The 25,630-nt window shown below is 42.5% G+C and overlaps 2 protein-coding genes across 3 annotated transcripts in view; both read right to left on the bottom strand.

Annotated features, from left to right (window-relative positions):
* LOC104668434 (HLA class I histocompatibility antigen, A-30 alpha chain) overlaps positions 1 to 25,630 on the bottom strand; it is a 329,434-nt gene that overhangs the window by 15,832 nt on the left and 287,972 nt on the right. The window lies entirely within an intron of this gene.
* Positions 46 to 14,005, bottom strand: LOC115896905. The gene is made up of 4 exons (XM_030928822.1): positions 13,922 to 14,005; positions 10,273 to 10,505; positions 887 to 1,028; positions 46 to 443 (listed from the first exon to the last, which is right to left on the bottom strand). The coding sequence occupies exons 1-4, from the start codon at positions 14,003 to 14,005 to the stop codon at positions 186 to 188; spliced, it is 717 nt and encodes a 238-aa protein (XP_030784682.1). The 3' UTR covers positions 46 to 185.

The following is a 25,630-nucleotide window of genomic DNA, read 5'->3' as shown; positions in this document are numbered from 1 at the left end:
CCCACCCGCGGGGATTTTCGCTTAAACTGAAAATGAAACCCGGTAAACGTACCTGGGGCTCTCCCAAGTCGAGGCTCCGGACGGGTCCCACAGCCTCAGGTTGGATCTCGGACCCGGAGACTCAGGGCGACCCGGGCTATCCGGAGGGGACAGGGAGGAGTCGTGACCTGCGTCCCGGACTGGGGTTACTCACTGGCTTCGCTCTCGTAGTAGCGGAGCAGCGTCTGCAAGTTCCCTTGGAAAGTCTCTGCGTGGGTCTTGGCGCTTCGTATCTCCCGGTCCCAATACTCTGGCCCCTCCTGCTCCACCCACGGCGCTCGTGGCTCCATCCTCGGACTCGCGGCGTCGCTGTCCAACCGCACGAACTGCATGTAGTCTACGTAGCCCACGGCGATGAAGCACGGCTCCCCGCGGCCGGGCCGGGACACGGTGGTGCTGAAATACTGAGAGGTGACAATGTGTTAGCAGTCCTCACTCCCAGCGCCTCCTCGGCCTCGGCGTCCACTCTGGTGGCGCTTGAGGAGCCCTTCAGCCCGCCACGGCACCGTGGGAGCCCCTCTCGTCTGGCTAAGGCCAGAGCCGACTCCCTCTGCTTGCGGCGAGGTGTGGAGGAAGAGGCGCGGGCGCGAGCCGGGGCTGGGCGCAGCGCTCGCGGGCCAGTGCAAGTTATGGCAGGCGCAGGCGCGGGGTCGGCGGGCCCAGCACACTGAGCGGCCGGCGCCGCCGGCCCAGGGTGGTGAGGGGCTTAGCACCCGGGCCAGCAGCTGTGGAGGTTGCGCCCTGTCTCCCAGCAGTGTCGGCCCGCCGGCGCTGCACTCAAATTCTCGCCAGGTTTAGCTGCCTCCCCGCGGGGCAGAGGTGGGCTCCCGCGCGGCCTGAGCCTCACCGACGGGCGCTGCCCCCTGCTCAGTAGCGCCCGGTCCCATCCACAGCCCAAGAGCTGAGAAGTGCAGGCGCGGCTCGGGACTGGCGGACAGCTACGCCTGCAGCGGCAGTGCAGGATCCACCAGGTGAAGCCAGTTGAGCTCCTGAGCCGGATGGGGACTTGAAGAACTTTTATATCTCGCCGGAGGATTGTATGTGCACCAATCAGCACTCTGTTTCTAGCTTAGGGTTTGTAAATACACCAATCAGCATTCTGAGTCTAGCTCAGGGTTTGTGAATACACCAATTGGTACTCTGTATCTAGCTAACCTAGTGGAGGCTTGGAGGACTAGCACTCTGACTCTGTCTATCGCAGGGATTGTAAATGCACCAATCAGCACTCTGTCAAAATGGACCAATCAGCTCTCTGTAAAAGGACCAATCAGCTCTCTGTAAAATAGACCAATCAGCAGGATGTGGGTGGGGTCAGATAAGGGAATAAAAGAAGGCTGCCTGAGCCGGCCATTTGCAATTTCTTTAGGTCTGATTCCAGAGTGGGGGAGGTTTTGTATTTTGCTCTGTTAGTGTCCTTGCTGCTTTTACAAGCTATAACGCGAAGTAGTTTATAGCTTTACTACTGGAAGGGCATGAGACCGTGAACCCACCTGGGACGAATGAACAACTCCAGACGCGCTGCCTTTATAGAGCTGTAGCATTCAACTCTGAAGGTCTAGCAGCTTCACTCTCTTTTTGAGATGGAGTCTTACTCTGTCTCCCAGGCTGGAGTGCAGTGGCATGATGTTAGCTCAAATGCAAGCTCTGCCTCATTTTAGAGTATAGTAGGGGCTACAGGTGCCCACCACCACGCCTGGCTAATTTTTTGTATTTTTAGTAGAGACGGGTTTTTCACCGTGTTAGCCAGGATGTGTAGCTTCACTCTTGACAGGATAGACCGTGAGCCAATCAGAATGGAGAAAGTTCCAGATCCATCTAAATGTCTGAAGAAACAAATTCCAGATACACAAATCTTTAGGAACTGTTAACACCGCGAGGGTGTAGGGATTCATTCGTGACATCAGCGAGACCATAGAACACCAATTCCATAACACAGTATCTCGAGGAGTGGGAGCTTGGGAACGAGGAGGGACTGAGAACCCCCCGACCCTCCTCCTGGCGCGGCACAGCGCGGCAGGCTGGGCGGGTCTCTCGCCCCTAGCCACAAAGGCGGTTTCCTTCCCGACTCCGCAGTCTCGGTCAGGGCCAGAGTCCCTGGGAGCAGCAGCAGGAGGAGGGTTCGGGGCTTCATGACCCCGTCCTCGGGATCTGCAGAGAGTCTCAGTCCCATAGGTTGCGACAGGGAGAAGAAACTGGGCATAGGGAATCTGCAAGGCGGACCTCCCGGATCCAGACACCGTTCTCAGGCAGGACCTGAGAGCGGTGGTCCTGCCAGAGGACCTCGGCTTTTGCCCTGACCCTTCTCCTGCCCCGAGCGGTCTTTGTCACACTGTCTCCCTGTAGTCCTGGCCCAGGAGCTATGTCATTGGTTCTCAAAAGCTTTGGTTTTATGATCCCTATATGCTCTTAGGAATTAGTGAAGATGCCAAAGGTAATTTTGTTTTTATCTTGTTAATATTTACCATATTAGAATTTAAAACTTTAATAGTTAATTGATCTAGAGTGTTAATAACCCATTACATGTTAGAAATATTTTCATGAGAAATCACTATTTACCAAAATAATACAGCGAGAAGAGTATTTTTTTACATTTTGCATGCTTACAAGTTCTCTTCTGGTTTCTCGTTAGACCAGTGGATTTTCACAGCTGTTTCTGCGTGTAATCTGTTACATTGATTGAAGTTTATGAAAAAAATCCAGCCTCACCCAAACTTGTAGTAGGAATTTTTGTTTTTTTATAACATCAGCAAAGGAATGCCCAAGATAAGGTGAAAGAGATCCAGGAAGCCAGAACTGCCCCAAGTGTGTGGGCATCAGTCCACAGGTAGCAGGACTGAGGCCCGTGGGCCAGATGTCTTCACAACAGTGAGGTTGATGGAATCCCAGATATGCTTGAATATAGTCAGGAGACTGTTTTAGTCTGTGTTATGGTTTGGATCTGTGTCCCTGCCCAAATCTCATGTCAAATTGTATCCTTGTTGGAGGTGGGGCCTGATGGGAGGTGATTTGGGGGCCGTTTCTTGTGGTTTAGCACCATCCCCTTGGTGCTCTTCTCTGATTTTCTCACAAGATTTGGTTGTTTTAAAGTGTGTAGCACCTCCCCTGCCCCCTTGCTCCTTGCTTTGCCTTGTCTTGCCTTCTCATGACTAAGTTTCCTGAGGCCTTGAGGCCTCTCCAGTAAGCCTAGCAAGTGCCAGAATCATGCTTCCAATAGAATCTGAACAACCGTGAGCCAATTAAACTTCTTTTCTTTATAAATTACCCAGACTCAGGTATTTCTTTGTAGCAATGCAAGAACGAACTAATATAGTCTGTTTATGCTGCTATAACAAAACGCCACAGACTGAGTCAGTTAAGAACAGAAATTTATTTTCTCACAGTTCTGGAGACTGGGAAGTCCAGGGTCAAGGCACCAGCGTCTGTTAAAGCCGTCTTGCTGTGTCTTCACATGGCAGAAGATGGAAGGGCAAGAGAGAGGACAAGAGAATGCCAAAAGGGGTGAACCTGCTCCCGCAAGTAATAGTATTAATTCATGAGGGCAAAATCCTGGTGACACAAACACCTTCCATTAGATCCCATCTCCCAACACCACCGCATTGGAGACTGATATAGTTTGGGTGTTACCCCCTCTAAATCCATGTTGAATTTTAATCCCCAGTGTTGAAGGTGGGTCATGGTAGGAGGTATTTGGGTCATGGAGCAGGATCCCTCATAGATTGGTGCTGTCCTTGTGATAGTGAATTCTCCTGAGATCTGGTTGTTTAAAAATATGTGGCACCTCCCTCCCTACTTCCTCCTGCTTTCACCAAGTGACATACCTGCTTCTGCTTCTCCTTCCACAATAAGTGAAAGCTTCCTGAGGCCTCCCCAGAAGCCAAACAGATACCAGTACCATGCTTGTACAGCCTGCAAAACCATGAACCAAGTAAACCACTGTTCTTTATAAATTACTCAGTCTCAGTTACTTCCTTACAGCAATACGAGAATGGACTGATACAGGGATCCAATTTACAACACATGAGCTTTGCAGGACGCATTCAAACCATAGCAGAGGCTGCTGGGGAAAGTTTGGGGGAGAGATTATAATGAATAAGGCAGAAACTAAGCACGTGAAGGAACAAGACATTTATTAACCGCAGGCAAATTAAGAAGTAAATTTGACAGAGGGAAAGTAATCACAGCTGCTAGCCTAGTTGTGAATACCATTTACACGGTCATAATAATGTAAACACTGAACACTGAGCTAACCAAAATAAGAAAATAACTACATTGGGAGGACAAGGGTATGTGGAACGAAGCTATCCACTACGGATGATAGATAAAAATAAACGGGCCGGGTGTGGTGGCTCACGTCTGTAATCCCAGCACTTTGGGAGGCCAAGGCCGGCAGATCACGAGGTCAGGAGATCGAGACCAACCTGGCTAACAAGGTGTAAACGCGTCTCTACTAAAAATACAAAAATAATTAGCCGGGCATGGTGGCGGGTGCCTGTAGTCCCAGCTACTCAGGAGGCTGAGGCAAGAGAATGGCGTGAACCTGGGAGGTGGGGCTTGCAGTGAGCCGAGATTGCACCACTGCACTCCATCCTGGGCAACAGAGCAAGACTCCATCTCAAAAATAAAATAACAGGCCGGGCATGGTGGCTCACATCTGTAATCCCAGCACTTTGGGAGGCCAATGGGGGTGGATCATGAGGTCAAGAGATCGAGACCATCCTGGCCAACATGGTGAAACCCCATCTCTACTAAAGAAAATACAAAAATTTGCTGGGCATGGTGGTGCGCGCCCATAGTCCTAGCTACTAGAGAGCCTTAGGCAGGAGAATTGCTTGAACCCGGGAGGTGGAGGTTGTAGTGAGCCAACATCAGCCACTGCACTCCAGCCTAGCGACAAGCGAGACTCCGTCTCAAAAAATATTGAAAACAAAAAACAAAGGCGCACTATAAGCACAGTATTTAGAGGAACAGAAGTCACAATAAAAGAATTAGGCAAAAAAAAAAAAAAAAAAGTCAAGCAGGTTGCCTCTGGGGTTCAGGAAATGGCATGTATGAACACTGGAGATGTGTTTCTTCATAACAAGCCTTGTAGATATTTTTAAAATTTTTAAATACTGTCTATATATCCATCTGATGTTTACAAAGACAGGAGAACACTGACTCACTAATTTTTCTATAAAGAGTGTCAGGAAGATGGGGTAGTAGTTAGAGGGAGATACGGGATCAGGCAGTGGATTTTTATGGTAAGATTTTGTTTTATTTTAGTTTTGTTGTTTTAATGGGAAATATTACAGCATGTTTGTATGCAGGAATGAAGGAATCAATAGAGTAGAAATTGATACAGAAGAGGGAGGGCCTGGCCATCCATCATCACTGGTGCTGGTGGGAAGGCTGAGGAGACAGGTGCAATGTGAGGATAGTAGTGGGATGATAATGCGGTTCTCACCTGAGTTCTTTTTTCCTAAGTCAAAGAGAAATAAATTCATCACCTCAAGGTGGGAGTGCGGAAAGAGTGGAGGAGAAAGTAGGAAATACTCCTCTCAGGAGATGTGAGAGTAAAGTGATCCAGGAAATGGCATCTGGAGAGTGCAGGGCTTTGGGGGGTGGACACTGAGGTCTGTGCTCATCAACTCGGGGGGAGGGGCAGGGGGACAGAGAGTGGCGGGGAGAGAGAGATCTAGCACTCATGCAGCAGTCGGAGAATATAAACAGACTAGGAGGAAATGCAACCAAATATAGGTGTAAGGGTTAGGGGTTATTTTTAATTTGTCATTTATTCTTCCCAGAATTTTATAATGCTTCTACAGTGAATATACGTTATGTCATATATTATACACTTACATTATACTATATCAGAAAAAGAAAAACTAAAGTTTTTAAAGGGAAGGCACAGGGGTACAAAGTGAGGTGTTCAGAGAAAAGAGCTGGAAGTGCGGGGCCCCTGTGTCTCGGCTCTGGGCAATGAACTTGAGCCTTTTCTGCATTCCTCAGGCCACTGCTGTCTATGAGGCCAAGCAGTATCTTTCCTTTCCTTGTGGGGTGTGGTCATTTATTACCATCTTGTCAGCAATTTGATGCTTTTAAGAAGATGCTTTTTGAATTTTGTTATACATGGCATTTTTAGCTTTTTTGGTGAAAGGATTTATTCATGTACTCTAACCACCTTTTCCAGAAATGGAAATTTTAAGGCAAAATAGTTCAGTGAGAACCATTTTGGTCCTAGAATAAAGGATCAATATCTGAGTCTTAACACATGCTCTGGACATGATCTGTCAAAGGTGGGACAAGTGTAAGGGATTTTTATGTAATTTATTTTTGAAAACATTAATGCACACACAAGAAAATTCAAAAGATATTCAAAAATATACAAAGATAAGTTATTCCCCTTGCACCCCCACCACCGTTTGCTTGTCCCTCAGGTCATCTACCCAGAAACCTTCGCAATTAGAGACTTCTCATTTCTTCTCCTAGAAAAATATACCTATGCATTACTATGTGTTACTATATCAGTAAAGGACACAGACTAGGAGAAAATATTTTCAAACCACATATCTGATGAAAGACTTGTATTTGGAATATAGAAAGAACCCTCAAAACTGAACAATAAGAAAACATTTACCCAATTTAAAAATGGGCAAACATCCGAACAGATGCCTCTCCAAAGATCTACAGATGGCAAGTGAGGAGATGCTCAATGTCATTTGTCATTAGGGAAATGCAAATGAAAACAACAATGATATACCATTTGACATCTACTAGAATAACTAAAACCCAAAAATCTAGTAGTACCAAGTGCTACGAGGATGCCAAATGACAGGAACCCTCACCCACTGCTGGCAGGAATGGAAATGACACAGCCATTCTAGAAGGTATGAGCATTTTCTTTTTCTTTTCCTTTTTCTTTTTTTTTTGAGACAGAGTCTGGCTCTGTCACCCAGACTGGAGTGCAGTGGCAGGATCTCAGCTTACTGCAAGTTCTGCCTCTCGGTTTCATGCCATTCTCCTGCCTCAGCCTCCCGAGTAGCTGGGACTACAGGTGCCCGCCACCATTCTCGGCTAATTTTTTTGTATTTTTAGTAGAGACGGGGTTTCACCGTGTTAGCCAGGATGGTCTCGATCTCCTGACCTCATGATCCACCCACCTTGGCCCCCCAAAGTGCTGGGATTACAGGCGTGAGCCACCACACCTGGCCAATATGAGCAGTTTTTTATAACGCTAAACATAAGACTTGCCATACAACACCATGATCACACTCCTGACAATAAATTTGAAAACTTACTTTGCATAAAAACCTGCATGTGAATGTTTGTAGAAGAACACCCCTTATCCATGGACTGCACATAGCGACTTCCTTCCAAAGACTCCATTATGGAAAAGGGAAAGCTAGAAAAGGAACTTGACAGGGGAGAAACTGGGAAACACTACCTTAGGCAGGTGATGAAGGTTGACATCATCAGTGATAAATCAAGTGGGTGGCGTGTACCCCTGATGTGCTGAGAGTGGCATTTTACCTCTGTGCTGTTCCTCCTCAACACCCATAACCCCAACCACATTCAAGTCAAAGGACATTCCACAATATGCCTGACAAATACTCCTCAAAAAATGTCAAGGTCATCAAAAACAAGGAAAATCTGAGAAATCCTCACAGCCAGAGGAGCCTTAAGAGACATAATGGGATTAAATGTAATGTGGTATCCTAGATGGGATCCTACTGCCCTCAGGATGAAATGGCCTTATCCCAGGAATTAACTCTGGATTCTCTAATCCTGGGGTGGGGGAGGGGAGGGGAGGAGAGGCCCTGGAGCTTTGGCCGAGGAAGATGAGGGAAGCTCCTGGAGAAGCCAAAATAGTGCGGAAATCATGACATGAAGGGAACAGAGGCCAGTGTAGTGGAGGGAGAGGAGTCAGATGGGAAGGGGTCAGTTTAGTGGACACCTGTGCAAGAGGGATGGGTTCTGTTTCCAGGGAGGCACACGGGCTTCCGGCTGGGGGATTTGGCAGAGGTCTCTGTTTTTTCAGCTGGATGGTAATTGCATGGGTGTTAGCTCTATAACTCATCGGTAGGCTACACTTAAGTTTTAGGAAGTTTTCTGTACTGATAGGAATACTGTAAGTCAGAAACACACATGGAAGAAATGGGAAAAGAAGAGAAGATGAGAGAGAGAAGGTGATGAAAGGCATTCCCCCTTTTCCAGAGCCAGAACCCCCAAATGCTGGGTGTCACGGAGAATCAGGAGAGGAGAGGAGAGTGAGGCCTGTGCCACCACAAAGTGGCCAGCCTTGGTTCCTGATTCCAGTGTTTCCAGGCACTTCTCCATGCCACAACCTAATGATCCTTTCCAAGTCCAGCCCCAGCAACCTGCAGTCACAACTGTTGACTACGTACATCTTTTGAGACAGTAGGAACTGCTGCAGTGACCACAGGGCTGCTGGCAGTGATGGGGACACAGTTCCTGTAGGGTCAAGGGTGGGTGTGGCATAGGAGCTAAAGACTGTATCAGTTTACAGTGAGATCAATGATGAGTTCAAGCCCAGGCATCTTCTCAATATCCCAAGGGAGGTTTCTCTCCACCTCCCCAGACCTCAAGGACCCAGGTGTCCAACCACCATCACCCTGGACACCAAGGATGAACCCTTCTCCAGGGCGTCAGATCACCCACCCTCAGAGAGCCTGGAAGGCGCCCCTCCTACTCTGAGATTCCAGGACCCTGGTGTCTTGCTCTTTTCTTCCCTTCTGGGGACCTAAGCAGATAAAGGCCCTGTTGTTCAGATTCCTCAGACCTTGCCCCTCTGCCACCTCAAATCCCTGAGATTAATGGTCCTGTGGTCCTGAACTCAAATCTAATTTTGGGCCCTGCCACCTGGCTACAGAGTTTGGGGGTTGTGGGCCAGGAGAGGCCCCAGGGACTCCACAAGCTGAGCCAGGGAGAAATGGGGAGCATCATCAAATTCTGGAGCTAAAACTGGGATGAGGAAGACTTTTTACCATCTCGGCATCCTGTGACCTGGCCAGGACTCCCCTTCCAGAGTCTAAGAGGCCATGGTGGCAGCTGGTGGTCAGATTTTGTCTCTTCAACATGGGGCTGGTTGCCAAATCCAGAGTGCCAGGGGACCCTGCAAGACTTGCTGAGTGTGGGGCTTGTGACCTGGGATAAGCTAGTATATTAGTCTGTTTCCATTACTATAAAGGAATACCCGAGGCTGGGTCATTTGTAAAGAAAAGAGGTTTATCTGACTCATATTTCTGCAGGCTGTACAAGAAGAATAACACCAGCATCTGCTCAGTTTCTGGTGAGATCTCAGGAAGCTTAAACTTATGGCAGAAGGCAAAGGGGGAGCTGGCCTGTCAACACAGTGAGAGCAAGAGCAAGAGAAATGCCATGCTCTTTTGAACAACCAGCTCTTCCATGAGGCTTTGGAAGGCCTCAACTCAGTTGGCCCCATCGTACTTTTCATTTCTCCCTCACTTAATCTGACTCTTCCAGAAAGGTAGCTACCTTCATTCTATGTCCCCTTCCTATCATCTTATCTATCTTCCTATTACTATCTTCCCCAGCGCTTACGCCCACCTGCCCACACATATACCAAGTTTATTATCACATTTATTTATCTAATTGTAACTAGAGTATCCCCATCCCCTACCAAGTGGAATGTTTAGCTCCTTTCTGACAATCTAAATCTTAATTAGCCGGGTGTGGTGGTGGGTGCCTGTAGTCCCAGCTACTCAGGAGACTGAGGCAGGAGAATCACTTGAACCCAGGAGGTGAAGATTGCAGTGAGCTGAGATCGTGCCACTGCACTGCAGCCTGGGTGACAGAGGGAGACTCCATCTTAAATAAATAAATAAATAAATAAATAAATAAATAAATAATAAAATAAATCTTTATATTTCCTTCAAGGCCAACATCAAAAGCCTCTTCTTTGAAGCCTTCTCTGACTAAACACTAGCTGTTTCCAGAATTCTTGTGGCCTCCAATCTGACCAAAAGATTTAACATCAGATTATTTATTATAAATGTACAGATCTTAATATTCCATTATATGGTCTGTGCATATTATAGACCCCTGCCCACTGCACTTTGGGTCTTAAAACCCATTGGTTGGCTAATTCACTTATTAAAGAACTCAGTAAATGAGAATAACACCTTGTCTCTCTTGACTCCTGGTCCAAATCTCTTGCAAATCGGCCACACCATAGTCTGGAGCAAGAGGACTCAGGTACAGTTTGGTTGGTACCTTACCTTCAAAAGTTCAAGTGCTGGCTGCCAAGACTTCTTCTCCAACTCAGAGATCAGGGTCCCAAGCTGGACCACCTCCTCAGAACCCTTGATGATATGGCTATTCCTCCTTTTGGTGAGTTCCTGCTCTAGCCCTACCAGCTGCTCCAACAGGTACTGTTCCCTTTTTCTCAAAAACTGATGGCCCTGTTCAAACACTGATACAATGTCTTGCCTGTGGTTCTGAAATGTCTACAGTAAATGCAGAAAGAGAAAAGTGACTTCTTTGAGAGGCTAGGAAACACCAGAACACGTGTGAGATCTTCTGAGGATGAGTTCAGAACAGAAATCTCTTTGATCACTCTCCCCCTCCCCATTCCTCAACACTCCCCCAAAATACATACCCCTTCCTCTCCCTAACCTATGCCCCACTACTGCCTACACACACACCGCTGCCCCTATACACACACATTCATACAGAACATTTACTAGAGACCTCTCTTACCAGCAAGGCCTGAATCTCATCTCTCCCACAGATTGAGAATTCTGAATCCTATCCTTGTTTCTCTTCAGAATCTTCAGATGGTTTAGAATTTTGCCCTATGAAAATAAACATAGTCTCAGGGCGCGGTCATTCACGCCTGTAATCCCAGTACTTTGGGAGGTCGAGACAGGTGGATCATCTGAGGTCAGGAGTTAAAGACCAGCCTGGCCAACGTGGTGAAACCCTGTCTCTACTAAAAAATACAAAAATTAGCCGGGCCTGGTGGTGAGCGCCTGTAATTCCAGCTATTTGGGAGGCTGAGGCAGGATAATCACTTGAACCCAGGAGGCAGAGGTTGCAGTGAGTCAAGATCGCGCCGCTGCACTCCAGCCTGGGTGACAAGAGCAAAACTCTGTCTCAAGAAAAAAAAAAAAAAAGAAAAGGAAAAAGAAAATAAACATGGAAAGTCTCAAAATCAAGATGAAAATGGCCTCAATGAAGAAAGGGAGAGGCAAAGTGATTCCAGAGTGAAATCAGACTGCATTTGACCCTATGTAGTTTAATAATGGTCGTGTGGAACAATTTCCATTCTAGTAAATAAGGAAGATACATTGAGTGATAAATTGGCCTAGAGCAATTTCTTAGAAGTAAGATAAAATAATATTGTATTATGATTACAACTAACAAGACTTATGGTATAGTTTCTAATTTATATTTACACTGTCCGTTTCTACCAAAAATCAGACAATTAAAATGAAAATTAATTAATAAAACAGAAATAGAAGATGGGTGCAGTGGTATGTGCCTATAGTCCCAGCTATTTGGGAAACTGAGGGTGAAATGTCTCTTGAGCCCAAGACTTCAAGGGCATACCTTGGCAACATAGTGAGACCCTGTCTCGTAAAAAGAAAAAAAGAGAAACAAAAAATTAACACGAAAAGTCAAGGAAAGCATACATGCCAACTCCAAATAATAATAATAATAACTATTATTAGTTATTATCAATAATATTATTAATAACTATATATTAGTAATAATAACTATATAGTATTAATATATAAATAATAACTATAATAATAGTTATTATTGTAGAGATGGGGTCTTGCTATAGCCCAGGCTGTTCTCCTGTTCTCAAGCTATCCTCCCGCCTTGGCTTCCCAGTGTTGGGATTACAGGCATGAGCCACCACACCTGGCAGCAACTCCAAATTATTAAGAGGATGACTAAGTTGGCAGGCAAAGAGAAAAGGGAAACAATGAACTGCCTGATGTTTCTTTTTTCTTTTCTTTTCTTTTTTTTCTTTTTTTTTTTTGAGACAGAGTCTCACACTGTTGCCCAGGCTGGAGTGCGATGGCACAATCTTGGCTCACTGCAACCTCTGCCTCCTGGGTTCAAGAGATTCTCCCGCCTCAGCTTCCCAAGTAGCTAGGATTACAGGTGCATGCCACCATGCCTGACTAATTTTTGAATTTTTAGTAGAGATGAGGTTTAATTTTGACCAGGCTGGTCTTAAGTCCCTGACCTCAAGTGATTCACCTGCCTTAGCCTCCCAAAGTGCTAGATTACAGGTGTGAACCACCATGCCCAGCCTAATGTTTCTTTAGCAGATAAGAAGAAACATAATAGGACCCCAGAGGAAATAATATTTTCCTTGTTACTAAATTCTGAAAGAAAAATTATACAGATTTCATACAGGGTGAAATATTCTCAAAAATATTTTTACAACAACTATGTACATACCACTTGAATCTATATACTACAAGAGCTATCAGGAGTGCTGGTGTTCTGTATCACTGATAAGACTTGATCTGAACCTCAGAGATGAAACCATCAAGGCAATGTGATAGACCTTCTTCCATAAAAGATATAAAACCAAACCAGCTTTATTATCCAAATGCAAAGGGTAGTACTTTACCAAGAATCTTCCATGCTAAATAACTTGAACTGTCACTTATACCTCTTAGAAATGCTATTATATTTTTTAAAAGATAAAAAGTGTTGGTGGGGATGTGGAGAAAGGGGAACCCTGATACACTGTTGGTGTAAATGTAAACTGGTACAGCCATTATAAAAACAGTAAGAAGTTCCTCAAAGAATAAAAACAGAACTACCATATGATCCAGTAATCTCACTTCTGGGTATTTATAGTCCATATATTCCCCATGTTCTTTGCAGCGCTATTCACAATAACCAAGATATAAAAACAACCAAAATGTTCATTGATGGATGAATAAAGAAAATGTGGTATATACATACAATGGAATATTATTCAGCCTTAAAAAGAAGGAAATTCTGCCATTTGTGACAACATGGATGGACCTTGAGAATATTATGCTAAGTGAATATGCCAGACACATACTGTGCGACCTCACTTATATGTGGAATCTAAAACAGTCAAACTTATATAAACAGAAAGTAGAATGGTGGTTGCCAGGGGCTGGTGGGGGCAGGGAATGGAGGGTTGATGGTCAAAGTTACAAAGTTTCAGTTATACAAGATAAAGAAGTTCTAGAGACCTACTATATAGTATAATGCCTATAGCTGAAAACACTGTATTATATACTTCAAATTTACTAAAAGAGTAGATCTTTGGCTAAGTGTTCTTATCACACACACAAATAAATAATGATAATAACAAGAGGGTGTGTGGAAAGTTTGGAAAGTGATAGATACGTGTTTTTGCTGTGATGATGGTTTCAGAGGTGTATACTTATCTACAAACTCATTAATTGGTATACATTAAATATGTATAGCTTTTACATGTCAATTATACCTCAATAAAGTAATGCGAAAAAACTGCACCTTATCCTGAAGGTATCATAGAACTTTCTGGCTAAAAGAACAGAGCTGGGCTCCAACACAATTCTTACCTGACAAGATTGTGCAGCCTTTTCTAGAAGAACAGCAGAATGGTGCTTGTGTTCTCAGGACTCCCAACACATCAAACATAACATCTCTTGGTCATCCTTTGAAGTCGTAATGGAGTTTCTCCAGATGTCGCCTACACAGCTTCTCTGCTTTTTGCTCAGGTGGTCTTTCCTCTCTGGGTTGTCTCTCCTCATCTACCTTCATCCTCCAAATGTTCTCCACCAGCCTGGCCATCTGCCACACATGGCAGATATTTTTTCTTAAAAGCTGTCTTGCACAGAGAACAATATAATGGCTGCCTAGTAGATTCACAGACCTTAATGATGCAGTGGTAGCAAAAGACATGACCACAGTCAATGGTCACTGGGTCTCTCAAGTTGTCAAGACAGATGGAGCACATTATCTCATCCTCCAGATTTCTCAGAGGGGAGGCAGCAGTCGTGATCACTATGCTCAAGTCCTGCAAAGAGTTCACTCTCAAAGTGAGAAATCACTTTCTAAGAAGACATGAAGAAAACAAAGAAGTTGTGAGTTTAAGTAAACTATCAAAATGGAACCCATGAGAAAATAGTTTCTGTGTTCAAAGTGCTCCCAACCTTTTTTCTCAAAATCCGAAGTCCCTTCCAGAGCACTGCTCAGAACAGGTTCTGGCTTGCAGTGTTAGATGAATGTTAATTTTAGGCAGCTAGCTCTGCTGTAAGCATTTCAAAGGGTGCTTATATATGTAATTTTTTATTACATAAATGTAATAAAAGACATACTCTGTCTCGTTCTGTCGCCCAGGCTGGAGTGCAGTGGTGCAATCTCTGCTCACTGCAAGCTCCACCTCCTGGGTTCATGCCATTCTTCTGCCTCAGCCTCCCGAGTAGCTGGGACTACAGGCACCCGCCACCATATCCGGCTAATTTTTTGTGTTTTTAGTAGAGACGGGGTTTCACCATCTTAGCCAGGATGGTTTCGATCTCCTGACCTCATGATCCACCGTCCTTGGCCTCCCCAAGTGCTGGGATTACAGGTGTGAGCCGTAGCGCCTGGCCTCATACATGTAATTAAGTCGGAGTATCCTAGAAGATTTTGGACAAGTAATTTCTCAATAAAGTCTAAAGGATTTGTGCCCACCTCTCAGTAGATCAACTCAGTAATATATTTGCTGTAAATAATTCAAAAGTAAAGAATAAGAATTAACAAAATTTGGGTCTATATCTTAAAACTCATCTGAAAACATGAGACCTACATATTAGAAAGCACTAGGTTCATCCGCAGGTCTGTTATTCATACTCTGCCTGAGAAATCTCATCATCATGGTTTAAACTAATTTTTTCAAACATGTTTTGAAACATCACAGTAAAAAAGGCACTCATGTCCCAGTCTAATATACATGCATATGCACACACAGACACACACACGTACGCACACACACATACAAATTTTGTTGGCTACCATTTTTTCTTTATTATTTGTAATATATTCTGATTTTTAAATTGCAGTGTGTTTTAAAAATGCAGGTTATAACCTGCAAAATTGGTTTCATGATAGTATCACCTACACTTTGAAAAACAAATCAAACCACGACTTTATCACTAACACTGACCTCTACCTACAGATGCAAACTCTGGGGAGCTACCAAGGCCTAATGAACCACCACTTGAATGTACTACTTGCATCTTAAACTCACACATCCAAATCCACTGTCTCTCTCATTCTTCCTATTCCTCAGGAACAGGTACCAACAGCCACCCCATTATCCAAGCCATTACAGACAACAGTAAGGAGGTTTCTCAAAAAATTAAAAGTAGAACTACTATATGATCCATCAATCTCACTAATGGTTATATATCCAAAGGAAATGAAATTGGTACATCAAAGAGATACATGCACTCCCATGTTCACTGCAGCGCTATTCACGATAGCCAAGATGTGAAATTAACCTAAGTGGCTATCAAAGGATGAATAGATTTTTTTAAATGTGGCTTATATACACAATGGAATACTTTTCAGCCATAAAAAGAATGAAATCCTGTCATTTGTAACAACATGGATGAACCTAGAGGACATTATATTAAATAAGCCAAATACTGAAGGACAAATGGCACATTATTTCACTCATATGTGGAACTGTAAAAGCTGGTCTCATAGAAGGAAAGAGGAGAATAGTAGGTTACCAGAGACTGAGAAGGAGAGGGAGAAGTGAGGTTGTACACTTGAAGTGAGAATGTACACTGAAAACTAAAAAACATTGCTGAAATTGAAGATCTAAATAAATGGAAAGACTTCTTGTGTTGATGGGTAGAAAGACTTAAAATTGTTGTCAATAATATCCAAAGTGATCTACAGACTCAATTAATCTCTAAAAAAATTTCAACAGCCTTTTAAACAGATATGGAAAGCAAGTCCTTGAATTCATATGGAAATGTTCACAAAGAACAACAGTGTTTGTAGGAAAAACAGGGTTTCGATAGGCTACTCAAAATCTATTCATCTTCATACCCCAACACTAACAAAACAATCACAATCCGAATAAAAATACTAGCATAGTTTTTAAAAAGAAAAAAAAAAGACTTGTTAAACTCTAAATAGATGAAAGACTTTTTAAAGGGGGAACTTGGCTGGGCGGTGGCTCATGCCTGTAATCCCAGCACTTTGGGAGGCTGAGGTGGTTAGATCACGAGGTCCAGAGATAGAGACCATACTGGCCAAGATGGTGAAACCCCCATCTCTACTAAAAATACAAAAATTACCTGGGCATGGTGGCACACACCTGTAGTCCCAGCACACTGGGAGGCCGAGGTGGGTGGATCACGAGGTCAGGAGATCAAGACCATCCTGGCTAACACGGTAAAACCTCGTCTCTGCTAAAAATACAAAAAAGTAGCCAGGCATGGTGGCACGTGCCTGTAGTCCCAGCTACCCAGGAGGCTGAGGCAGGAGGATGGCTTGAACCCGGGAGGCGGAGGTTGCAGTGAGCCGAGATTGTACCACACTGTACTCCAACCTGGGCAACAGAGCGAGCCTCCATCTCAAAAAAAAAATAAAAATTAAAAAAATGAAAAAATAAAATAAAATAAATAAAGGGGGAACTAAAGATACAAGGGGATGAGGAAAGATGGAAGCTGCTGCTTTATGGAGAAAAGGTAGAGGGACATCACCATAAGAAGCTGTAGGAGGATAAGCAGTTAAAGCTTTGCACAAAATGTGGATGACAAAGATGGGTAGCTCTGGATGGTTATTTTCTGCTTGTTTGTTTTGCACCTGCTTAAAAAAAACCTGATTTTTTTTTTTATTTATTTTTTATTTTTTTTCTGTATTGCCACCTTCCTTCTTTCATTAAGAAGCTGCTGTTATGGCTCCAAACAGGACCTTGTGCCATGAAGTGCAATCTGCACTAACGCATCTACAAATGCATGTCAATCACACCTAAAGCAGAAAAAGAAAGCTCTTGTGGAATTACTCTAAAGCCTAATGGAATTTTTCTTCCCCACTCTCAAGGGGTATCTCAGCAACAAGTTGTTATGGAACTGTGGCAGCATCTTAATATTCCCAGGCTCAAAATAGTTCAGAAAAAGTGCATGAAAATTGGGGGAACTACTTAGTAAGCACTTCAGGATAGAGAATGTAGCCAAAATGAGTAAAGTGGAGAAGGAGTCAATGGCATTGTGCACAGCATTGTATTCATAGCTTGCTCCCTTAAATCATGTTTGGGACTTGGCTGCTATTTTGGTACAGCTGCTGTTACTCAGTGCAGAACAGTAACATAAGGGGGAAATTGTATATTACACAATGCAGCTTCCACATTATGCTGACACCATTCCTCCACTTGTCCATTTACTTCAAGAGACACTTATTGATGCAAGGGAGACTAAACAGTGAAGGATCTCACTCCTAGTCCTGTCCACCATCTGTCTAGTTTACACCTTATCCCCAAAGAGGTAATCCCTTTTATAAATTGCTTGGGTATCTTCCAGTTTTTTCATGATAATATGAATAATGACTCTTCATTCCCTTCTCTTTTTTAACACAGCGGTAGCCTGTTATACAATGTTCTTCACCTTATTCTCTCACTTCACAATATATCTTGGAGATCTTACCAAAAGCACACAGAGACCTCCTGCGTTGTGATTAGCTTTTCATTGCATAATATTCTATTGTTCATGTGTGTGTGTGTGCGTGTTTAGTTAGTGTCAAATTGATAGGTGCATGAATTTTTCCAATCTTTTGTTAAGGCAAGCTGTATTGAATAAACTTATACATAATATTTTTGCATGTGTAAAATTATACCTGTAGGATGAATTTCAAAAAATGAAATTGAAGGGTTTAAGGCTGTATTCACAAACACTTTTGAAAGGTTTTGATTGCCTAATTGTCCTCCAAAAGGTTTGTCCCAAACTGGACTTCCTATAACCAATAAATCAAAGTGCTTGTTTCTCCATAGCCTTGTCAACAGAGGGTGTTGCCAAATTTTTAGCTTTTTGCCAATCTGACAGGAAAGACATGGTATCTCCTGTAGTTTTTCTTCTTCTTTTAGTAAGAGGAAGGTTAAGTGTTTTTTCATGTGTTTAATAACTATTTTTGTTTCCTTTTCTGAGTTTCTTCACAGTTCCCTAGACAAAGGAAAAAAGATTTCAGCAGACAGAATTTCAACAATTGTCTGTTGAAATTCCTTTTACTTTTTCTTTCAGATTGCTAGTCTCTTTCTTCTCAGTTTTAAGGTGCATTTTAATTGCTAAAGAGATCATTTCTTTGGATGTGATATGCATGAAAATATTTGTATAAGTTTTTCATTTGTCTTTTGATTTTTTTATGATATTTTCTGCTACTCAGAACTGCTTTTTATTTTATGTAGTTCAATTTATTAATTTTCTGTCCTATAGCTTTTAGGATTTGGAGTTACAGTTAGATAGCCATCCTCCAAAGTTATAAAGGAATATTTCCTTTTTTTTTCCATTGAAAACTTTGACTCATTTGGAGTTTATCATGCTATACAGTTGGAGTTGTGCCCAACTTTAAATATTATTTCCCATGTAGTTATCCAGTTATCCCAAAAGCATTTATTGAATCGTCATCTATCTTTTCCACTGATCTGAGATCCCATTTTTATCATCCACCAAATTACTGTATGCTTGGGTCTATTTCTAGACTTTCTTTTCTTTTTCATTGATCTGTCTGTTTATGTACCAACATCACATTCTTTTCATTATTGAGGCTTTAGAATGTTTTCATATCTGGCAAAGCCAGTTTTTCTCAAGCTCCTCTTGCCTGAGGTTTAGTTGGTATTCTTTCTTTATTTTTCACATGAATCTTTGAATCAGTTTATCTAGTTAAAAAGAACATCCGACCAGGCGCAGTGGCTCATGCCTGTAATCCCAGCACTTTGGGAGGCTGAGGCGGGAGGATCACCTGAGGTCATGAGTTCGAGACCAGCTTGGTCAACACGGTGAAACCCCGTCTCTACTAAAAATACAAAAAAATAGCTGTGGTAGGTGGTGCATGCCTGTAATCCCAGCTACTCAGGAGGCTGAGGCATGAGAATCACTTGAGCCCAGGAGACAGAGGTTGCAGTGAGCTGAAATTGTGCCATTGCACTCTAGCCTGGGCAACAAGAGCGAAACTCTGTCTCAAAAAGAAAAAAAAAAAAAAAGAACACCTCTGGTATTTTATTTTTTACAAGTTAAATTAAGATTAGCCTGGAGGGATGATAGATAACTTTATGATGATCACTATATGTATTCAGTAACTATTTTAGGTTTTTAAACTATTTAAATGTTTGTTACATATAGATATCACACATTTCAAAGTGAGTTCATTCCTGAGTATTTTATCTTTTTGTTGATACTGTAAATAGTATCTTTTCTTCTGTTATATCTTCTACCTATATGTTGATTTAGATACATGAAAACTATTTACTTCTTCTTATAGATATTTTATCCTGTATGTTAGGTAGAAAACAAAACTATAATAATGGAGAAAACTAAAAATGAGATGACTCAAACAAAATAGTTTATTTCCATCTTCACAGTCTGGGGTAGGTTTATCAAGATGGTCAGTGGTTGTACTCTATGAAGTCACTTAGGGACGCATGCTATTAGAAGTTCTTCCATCTTCAACATGTGATTACAAGATCAATTTGCTTTCAATCAATGATGAAGGGTGTCAAGAAGGGCTGAAGTTCAAGGTCTCTTTAATCTGTGAGATGACTGTTTCATTTACCACAACTTATATTCTTTTGTCAAGACCCTAGTCACATAGCTACATCTAACTGCAAAGAGGGCTAGGAAATGTCCAGCCAGGTCTCAGCTATACTCCACTTGTTTGAAAGAAGGAAAATGGATTTTGTGGTCAGTTAGAAGTCATTACACAGACCACCAATGGTCACCAACAATCCACATATACTCTAATTTTCACATTAAAAAAAAACTCATCCCACCCACTAGGGAAATATCTCTTCCAGTTATGACATCCAGCTCAAAATCCAGGATCTTTAGGTGACATGAAGTTCTCTATTGGATACACACATGAGTCCTCATGGCCCAGTGACCTGTAAAGTAATAAAATCCAAATTATTACCCCCTACCACGTAAACACAGATAATATACAATGGTGAAGTGAGAACAGGGTATAGAAACTCTTATTTAAAAAACAGAAACACACAATCATTGGCCCATAGCAATGATTAAATGTTACTAGGTGGGAATGCTAAATAATCCTTGCCCTCTCAATGGAGTAAGTTCCAAGGTCAGTCCATCTGGCTATCACTGGTCCTCTCTGTGGGAGGAACTCCTTTGTTTGTCATCCTGTCTGACCACTGGCTTTGCTTTCTGGAAGATTCTTTATTCTCCATTATCTACCACAGCCAATATAAGAAGAAATGAGGAGTATCCATTTCTTAGGACTGCCCTGTACAGATTTTGCAGCCTGACTTCTCTGGTTGCAATTTGGGGGCCTATTGAGTTATTTTAGGCTTAACCACAGACTTTTTTTATTTTAGGCTTTATGGCTTCCTTGGGAATACAATTTCTTCAAAACTAAAAGGGCTTCTTGTTTATTTGTTTCATGCATCAATGACCACAACCAAAGTTCTTTTCTAGGACTGATTCTTTTTTTTTTTTTTTTTTTTTTTTTGTATTTTTTAGTAGAGACTGGGGTTTCACGGTGTTAGCCTGGATGGTCTCGATCTCCTGACCTCGTGATCCACCCATCTCGGCCTCCCAAAGTGCTGGGATTACAGGCTTGAGCCACCGCGCCCGGCCCTAGGACTGATTCTTAATCTTTTGTTCTAAGCTCTCTTGAATGATTCATGCCACTCTTAATTTAATGGTAACAACTTTGAGTGGGAAGAAAACTCCTTTAATCTAATTGTTTCCTTAGGCCTGTGTCCTGCTATTTGCCTTAATACAAGGCCTTTGGGAAAAGCTTAGAGGAAGGTATTAGTTTTTTATCACTGACTTAACAAATTACCACAAACTTAGTTGCTTAAAACAATATAAATGTATGATCCTACAGTTCTGTAAGTCAGAAATCCAACACTAGTCTCACTAAGCTAAAATCAAGGTATCAGTAGGACTGCGTTACTTCTAGAGGCTCACAGGGACAATCTGTGTTCTTGCCTTTTTCAGCTTCTAGAGGCTGTCAGCATTCTGTGGCTTATGGTCCTGTTCCTCCACCTTCAAAATCGGGCAATATCACACATTCCTCTGACCCTTTGTCCCATCATCATATGTCTCTCACTGCAGCTGGGAAAGATCTTCTGCTTTTAAGGTCTCATGTGATTAAATTGGGCCCACTGGAATAATGCAGGAAGATCTCCTCATCTCAAGATCCTTAATCGCGTTTGCAAAGTCCCTTTTGCCATGTACAGTAACATATTCACAGATCCTGGGGACTAGAATGTGGACATTTTGGTGGGGGGACAGTCATTATTTGGCCTACCACAAGCAACTAAATCCATATTTCCTGTTATCTGACATATAAAAGCATTTCTCAATCTTGTAAGGACTCCCATCTCTGGACTCTATTTCCTTCAATCTCTGCTTGCAATCTGGTCATTTCTTGCCTGAGTTTGCACTTTCTTATAATATTTTGCTAAATGCAACAAGAAGCAGGCAACACTGGAAACAATCTAAATTTCCATCAACATTTGAATGAACAGACATATTGTCATACATCCATACAATAAGCTACTATATGGCAATAAAAAGGAATGGACTATTTATACACTCAACAACATGGATTAATCACAAAATAATTATGCTGGATGAAAGAATCTAGACAAAAATAGAGTACATACTATCAGTTCATTTATGTAAAATTCTAAGAAAGGAAGCCAACCTCTAGTAACAGAAAGCAGACCGGTATTTGCCTGGGGATGGGTTACAGGATGGGTTGAATTCAAAGGAGCAGAGAAAAGCTGTGTGGGGGTGACAGATATATTCATTATTTTAATTGTGGTGATAGTTTCACAGGTGGATTCCTATGTCAAAACTCATCAAATTATATACTTTAAATACATGCAGTTTACTAGTCACAATAGCAAAGACATGGAACCAACCTAACTGCCCATCAACTGTAGACTGAATAAAGAAAATGTAGTACATATACACCATGGAATACTATGCAGCCATAAAAAAGAATAAGATCATGTCCTTTGCAGCAATATGAACCTAGAGGGTCATTATCCTAAGTAAATTAATGTAGGAACAGAAAACCAAACATCGCATATTCTCACTTATTAGTGGGAAGCTAAACATTGAGTACACAAGGACTCAATGAAGGGAACAATAGACATTGAGGTCTATTTGAGGATGGAGGGTGGAAGGAGGATGAGGATCAAAAAACTACCCATCAGGTACTATGCTTATTACCTGGGTGATGAAATAATCTGTACAACAAACCCCTGTGACACACAACGTACTCATGTAACAAACCTGCATATGTACCCCCTGAACCTACAATAAAAGTTGGACAGAAAAAAAAAAAGAATTCTGGAAGCAGAAACACACACAAAGAGTGACAGCTCCAAAGACAACCAGGCAAAATCTGTTACTTTATCAACAAAAGTGCATTATTTTCATTCCCTGGTATTTATTGCTAATGTAAATTTTGTTCAACAACCTGACCAGAATTAAGCAAAGCTTTGGGAATTTTTGCCAGGCAGGTACAAAAATATGTGTGCTATTTTTTTGTTCCACATCTTGAGACAGCATGAAAAACATAAATATGTGCAGTTTATTGAATATCAGTTGGACTCAATAAAGCTATTTTTAAAGGTGTACTAAAAAACAAAGAGATATACTCATAGTTTTGCATATGGAATTTCACTGAGACATAAGCTCATGAAGTTTGGGGCCTTTGTTTGATTCATTACTGTATCCGCAGAACCTGTGATAGTACCTGGCACATATTAGAGGTTCAATATATCCCATATAACTTGTAGAAGGCAGAAGAATGTCCCTCTCCCCAAGATGTCCATGTCCTAATCCCTAGAAACTGACTAAATTATGTCACATGGCAAAAGAGAATTAAGGTTGCTAATCAGTTGACTTTTTAAAAAGGGAGGTCATTAGGCCCTATGACGTCCAACCTAGTCACACCAGTCTTTAACAAACATGGAAGGAAGAAGCAGCAGAAAGTAGCTCAGAGAGATAGGACATGAAATGGACATAACCAGCTGTTGCTGGATTTGAATACAGAGAAAAGAGGCTATGAGCCAAGGAATTCTACAGCCCTTTGAGCTGTTAACAGAGCTGTTTAAAGTCAATAAAAAGACATGAACCTCAGTCTTCCAACTATAAGGAATTGAGTTCTGCAAACAATCAGAATGAACAGAAAACAGATTTTCCCCTAAAGCCTTCAAAAAGAGATGCAACCAGCCGGGCGCGGAGGCTCACGCTTGTAATCCCAGCACTTTGGGACACCGAGGTGGGCGGATCACGAGGTCAGGAGATCGAGAACACGGTGAAACCCTGTCTCTACTAAAAATACAAAAAAAAAAAAAAAAAAAAAAAAAAAAAATTAGCCGGGCGTGGTGGCGGGCGCCTGTAGTCCCAGCTACTCAGAAAGGCTGAGGCAAGAGAATGGCGTGAACCCAGGAGGCGGAGCTTGCAATGAGCCGAGATGGCGCCACTGCATTCCAGCCTGGGCGACAGAGCGACACTCCGTCTCAAAAAAAAAAAAAAAAAAAAAGGATGCAACCACACTAACAACTTGTTTTTAGCCTGTTGAGACTTGTTTCAGACTTCTGACCGACCGAGGCAAGATAAGTAAGGTTAGGAGGCCATACTAACTTGTCCCACGTGTGAAGCCCCAGAGCTCCTTTTTACAGTGAATTGCTTTCACTTGCACCCTCCCGCATCCGCACTTAAGTGTTTTACAAGATAAGCAGTCCTACAGGATTAGTGCCAGGTGGTTACAAGTTCTTGATACCCTATACAGCCTGGGAAAGAGAACAAAAGCCCTTTATTCGTGAGGTAGCTACCCCATCTCCAGCCAATCAGCACCAAAAGCCCAAGAAGCTATTAGCTGCAAATCCCTGCCTTGGTTGTGAGGGTGGAGGCATAGACTGGGAACTTCTCCAGGGTCTTGCATACACAGCTAGACTCAAGATTTAGCTTATGGTGACCTTTTCCTCATTGTAATAGGAAAAAACACACCACCAGGTGGGGATTTTATATGCTAATGATACATGGGATGCGTGTTAGAGCATGTAGCTCATGTGCCAACCACAGGTCCGCCTTTGCTTACTTTGACCTCACCAGTATTTTATTAATATGCATGTACAGTTTCCACAAAGGAAATTCCCCTTAAGGCACTAACTGCTGCCTCTAGCTTTGAGCTAGCTTTGAGCAGCCCATTCTGCCTCTCAGAGTGTATTTTCACTTTGCAATAAACTCCTTTGCCTAGTCTTATTTTGGACTCACTCTCAAATTCTTTTGTGTGGCCCAGAATTTGAATCTGGCCCACCCACAACACTGCAGAAGTGTAAGAGAATAAATTCGTGTTGTTTAAACAGCTAAGTTTGTGGTAATTTGTTAGAGCAGCAATAAAAATCTAATCGACAACTAAAAGAAGCCCTGTTCCGGTCCCTAGAAGCACCAAAGAGGCTGCAATGTACTGGGTCCCCAGTTTAGGGGAATGGGGTGGATGTTGAAAGCTTCTGAGGGGAGGAGGGGCCTGAAAGACATTCTCTAGGAAGGAAAGGGCAAACTGGGAGTGAGTCAGAGCTTTATGATTGACTACACTCTTTTATCATTCATATAGAGACTGTCAGTGGCATTGGAACCAGAGCGACTCCATCTTGAGTGAGGGCTAGGAAAATGAGGCTGCAACTTGCTGGGCTGCTTTTCCAGAAACATAGGTATTCCTAGCCTCTAAACGTTTATGGTTAAGGGAATAGATTAATAATGTTTACTAGGCCAGGCAAGGTGGCTCACACCTGTAATCCCAGAACTTCAGGAGGCCGAGGTGGATGGATCACAAGGTCAGGAGTTCGAGACCAGCCTGGCCAATATCGTGAAACCCGTCTCTACTAAAAATACAAAAATTAGCTGGGTGTAGTGGCACATGCTTGTCCCAGCTACTGGGGAAACTGAGGCAGAAGAATCACCTGAACCCAGGAGGCAGAGGTTGCAGTGAGCTGAGATCGTGCCATTATTGCACTCTGGTCTGGGCAACAGAGGGCGACTCTGTCTCAAAAAAAAAAAAAAGTTTACTACACTGACCCAGATTTAGCAATGTCCAGATAATCCTGATATCTGGAGAACAAAGGCATTCCTAATTTTGCTTTAAAGATAATAATATTGATTCTTGCAAAATATAGTAATTAAGGAAATCAATCCTTTATCACAAACTCTTGTAGCAGAGCACATCTTCCCATGATCTTCTTTTATCCGATATATATATTTAAGCATTGTACCTAGGGTGAACATGTTCCTCCTCTTACTTTCTGGAACGCTCTACTCTGTCTATGGAGTAGCTTTACTTTTCACCACTTTACTTTCTTAATGAACTTGCTTTTGCTATGCACTCCAGCGGA

Source organism: Rhinopithecus roxellana, chromosome 4 (genome assembly GCF_007565055.1).
Source record: "Rhinopithecus roxellana isolate Shanxi Qingling chromosome 4, ASM756505v1, whole genome shotgun sequence".
Classification (NCBI taxonomy): domain Eukaryota; kingdom Metazoa; phylum Chordata; class Mammalia; order Primates; family Cercopithecidae; genus Rhinopithecus; species Rhinopithecus roxellana.
Note: the sequence above shows the minus strand (reverse complement) of the source record. Positions and strands in the feature narration are given on the sequence as shown.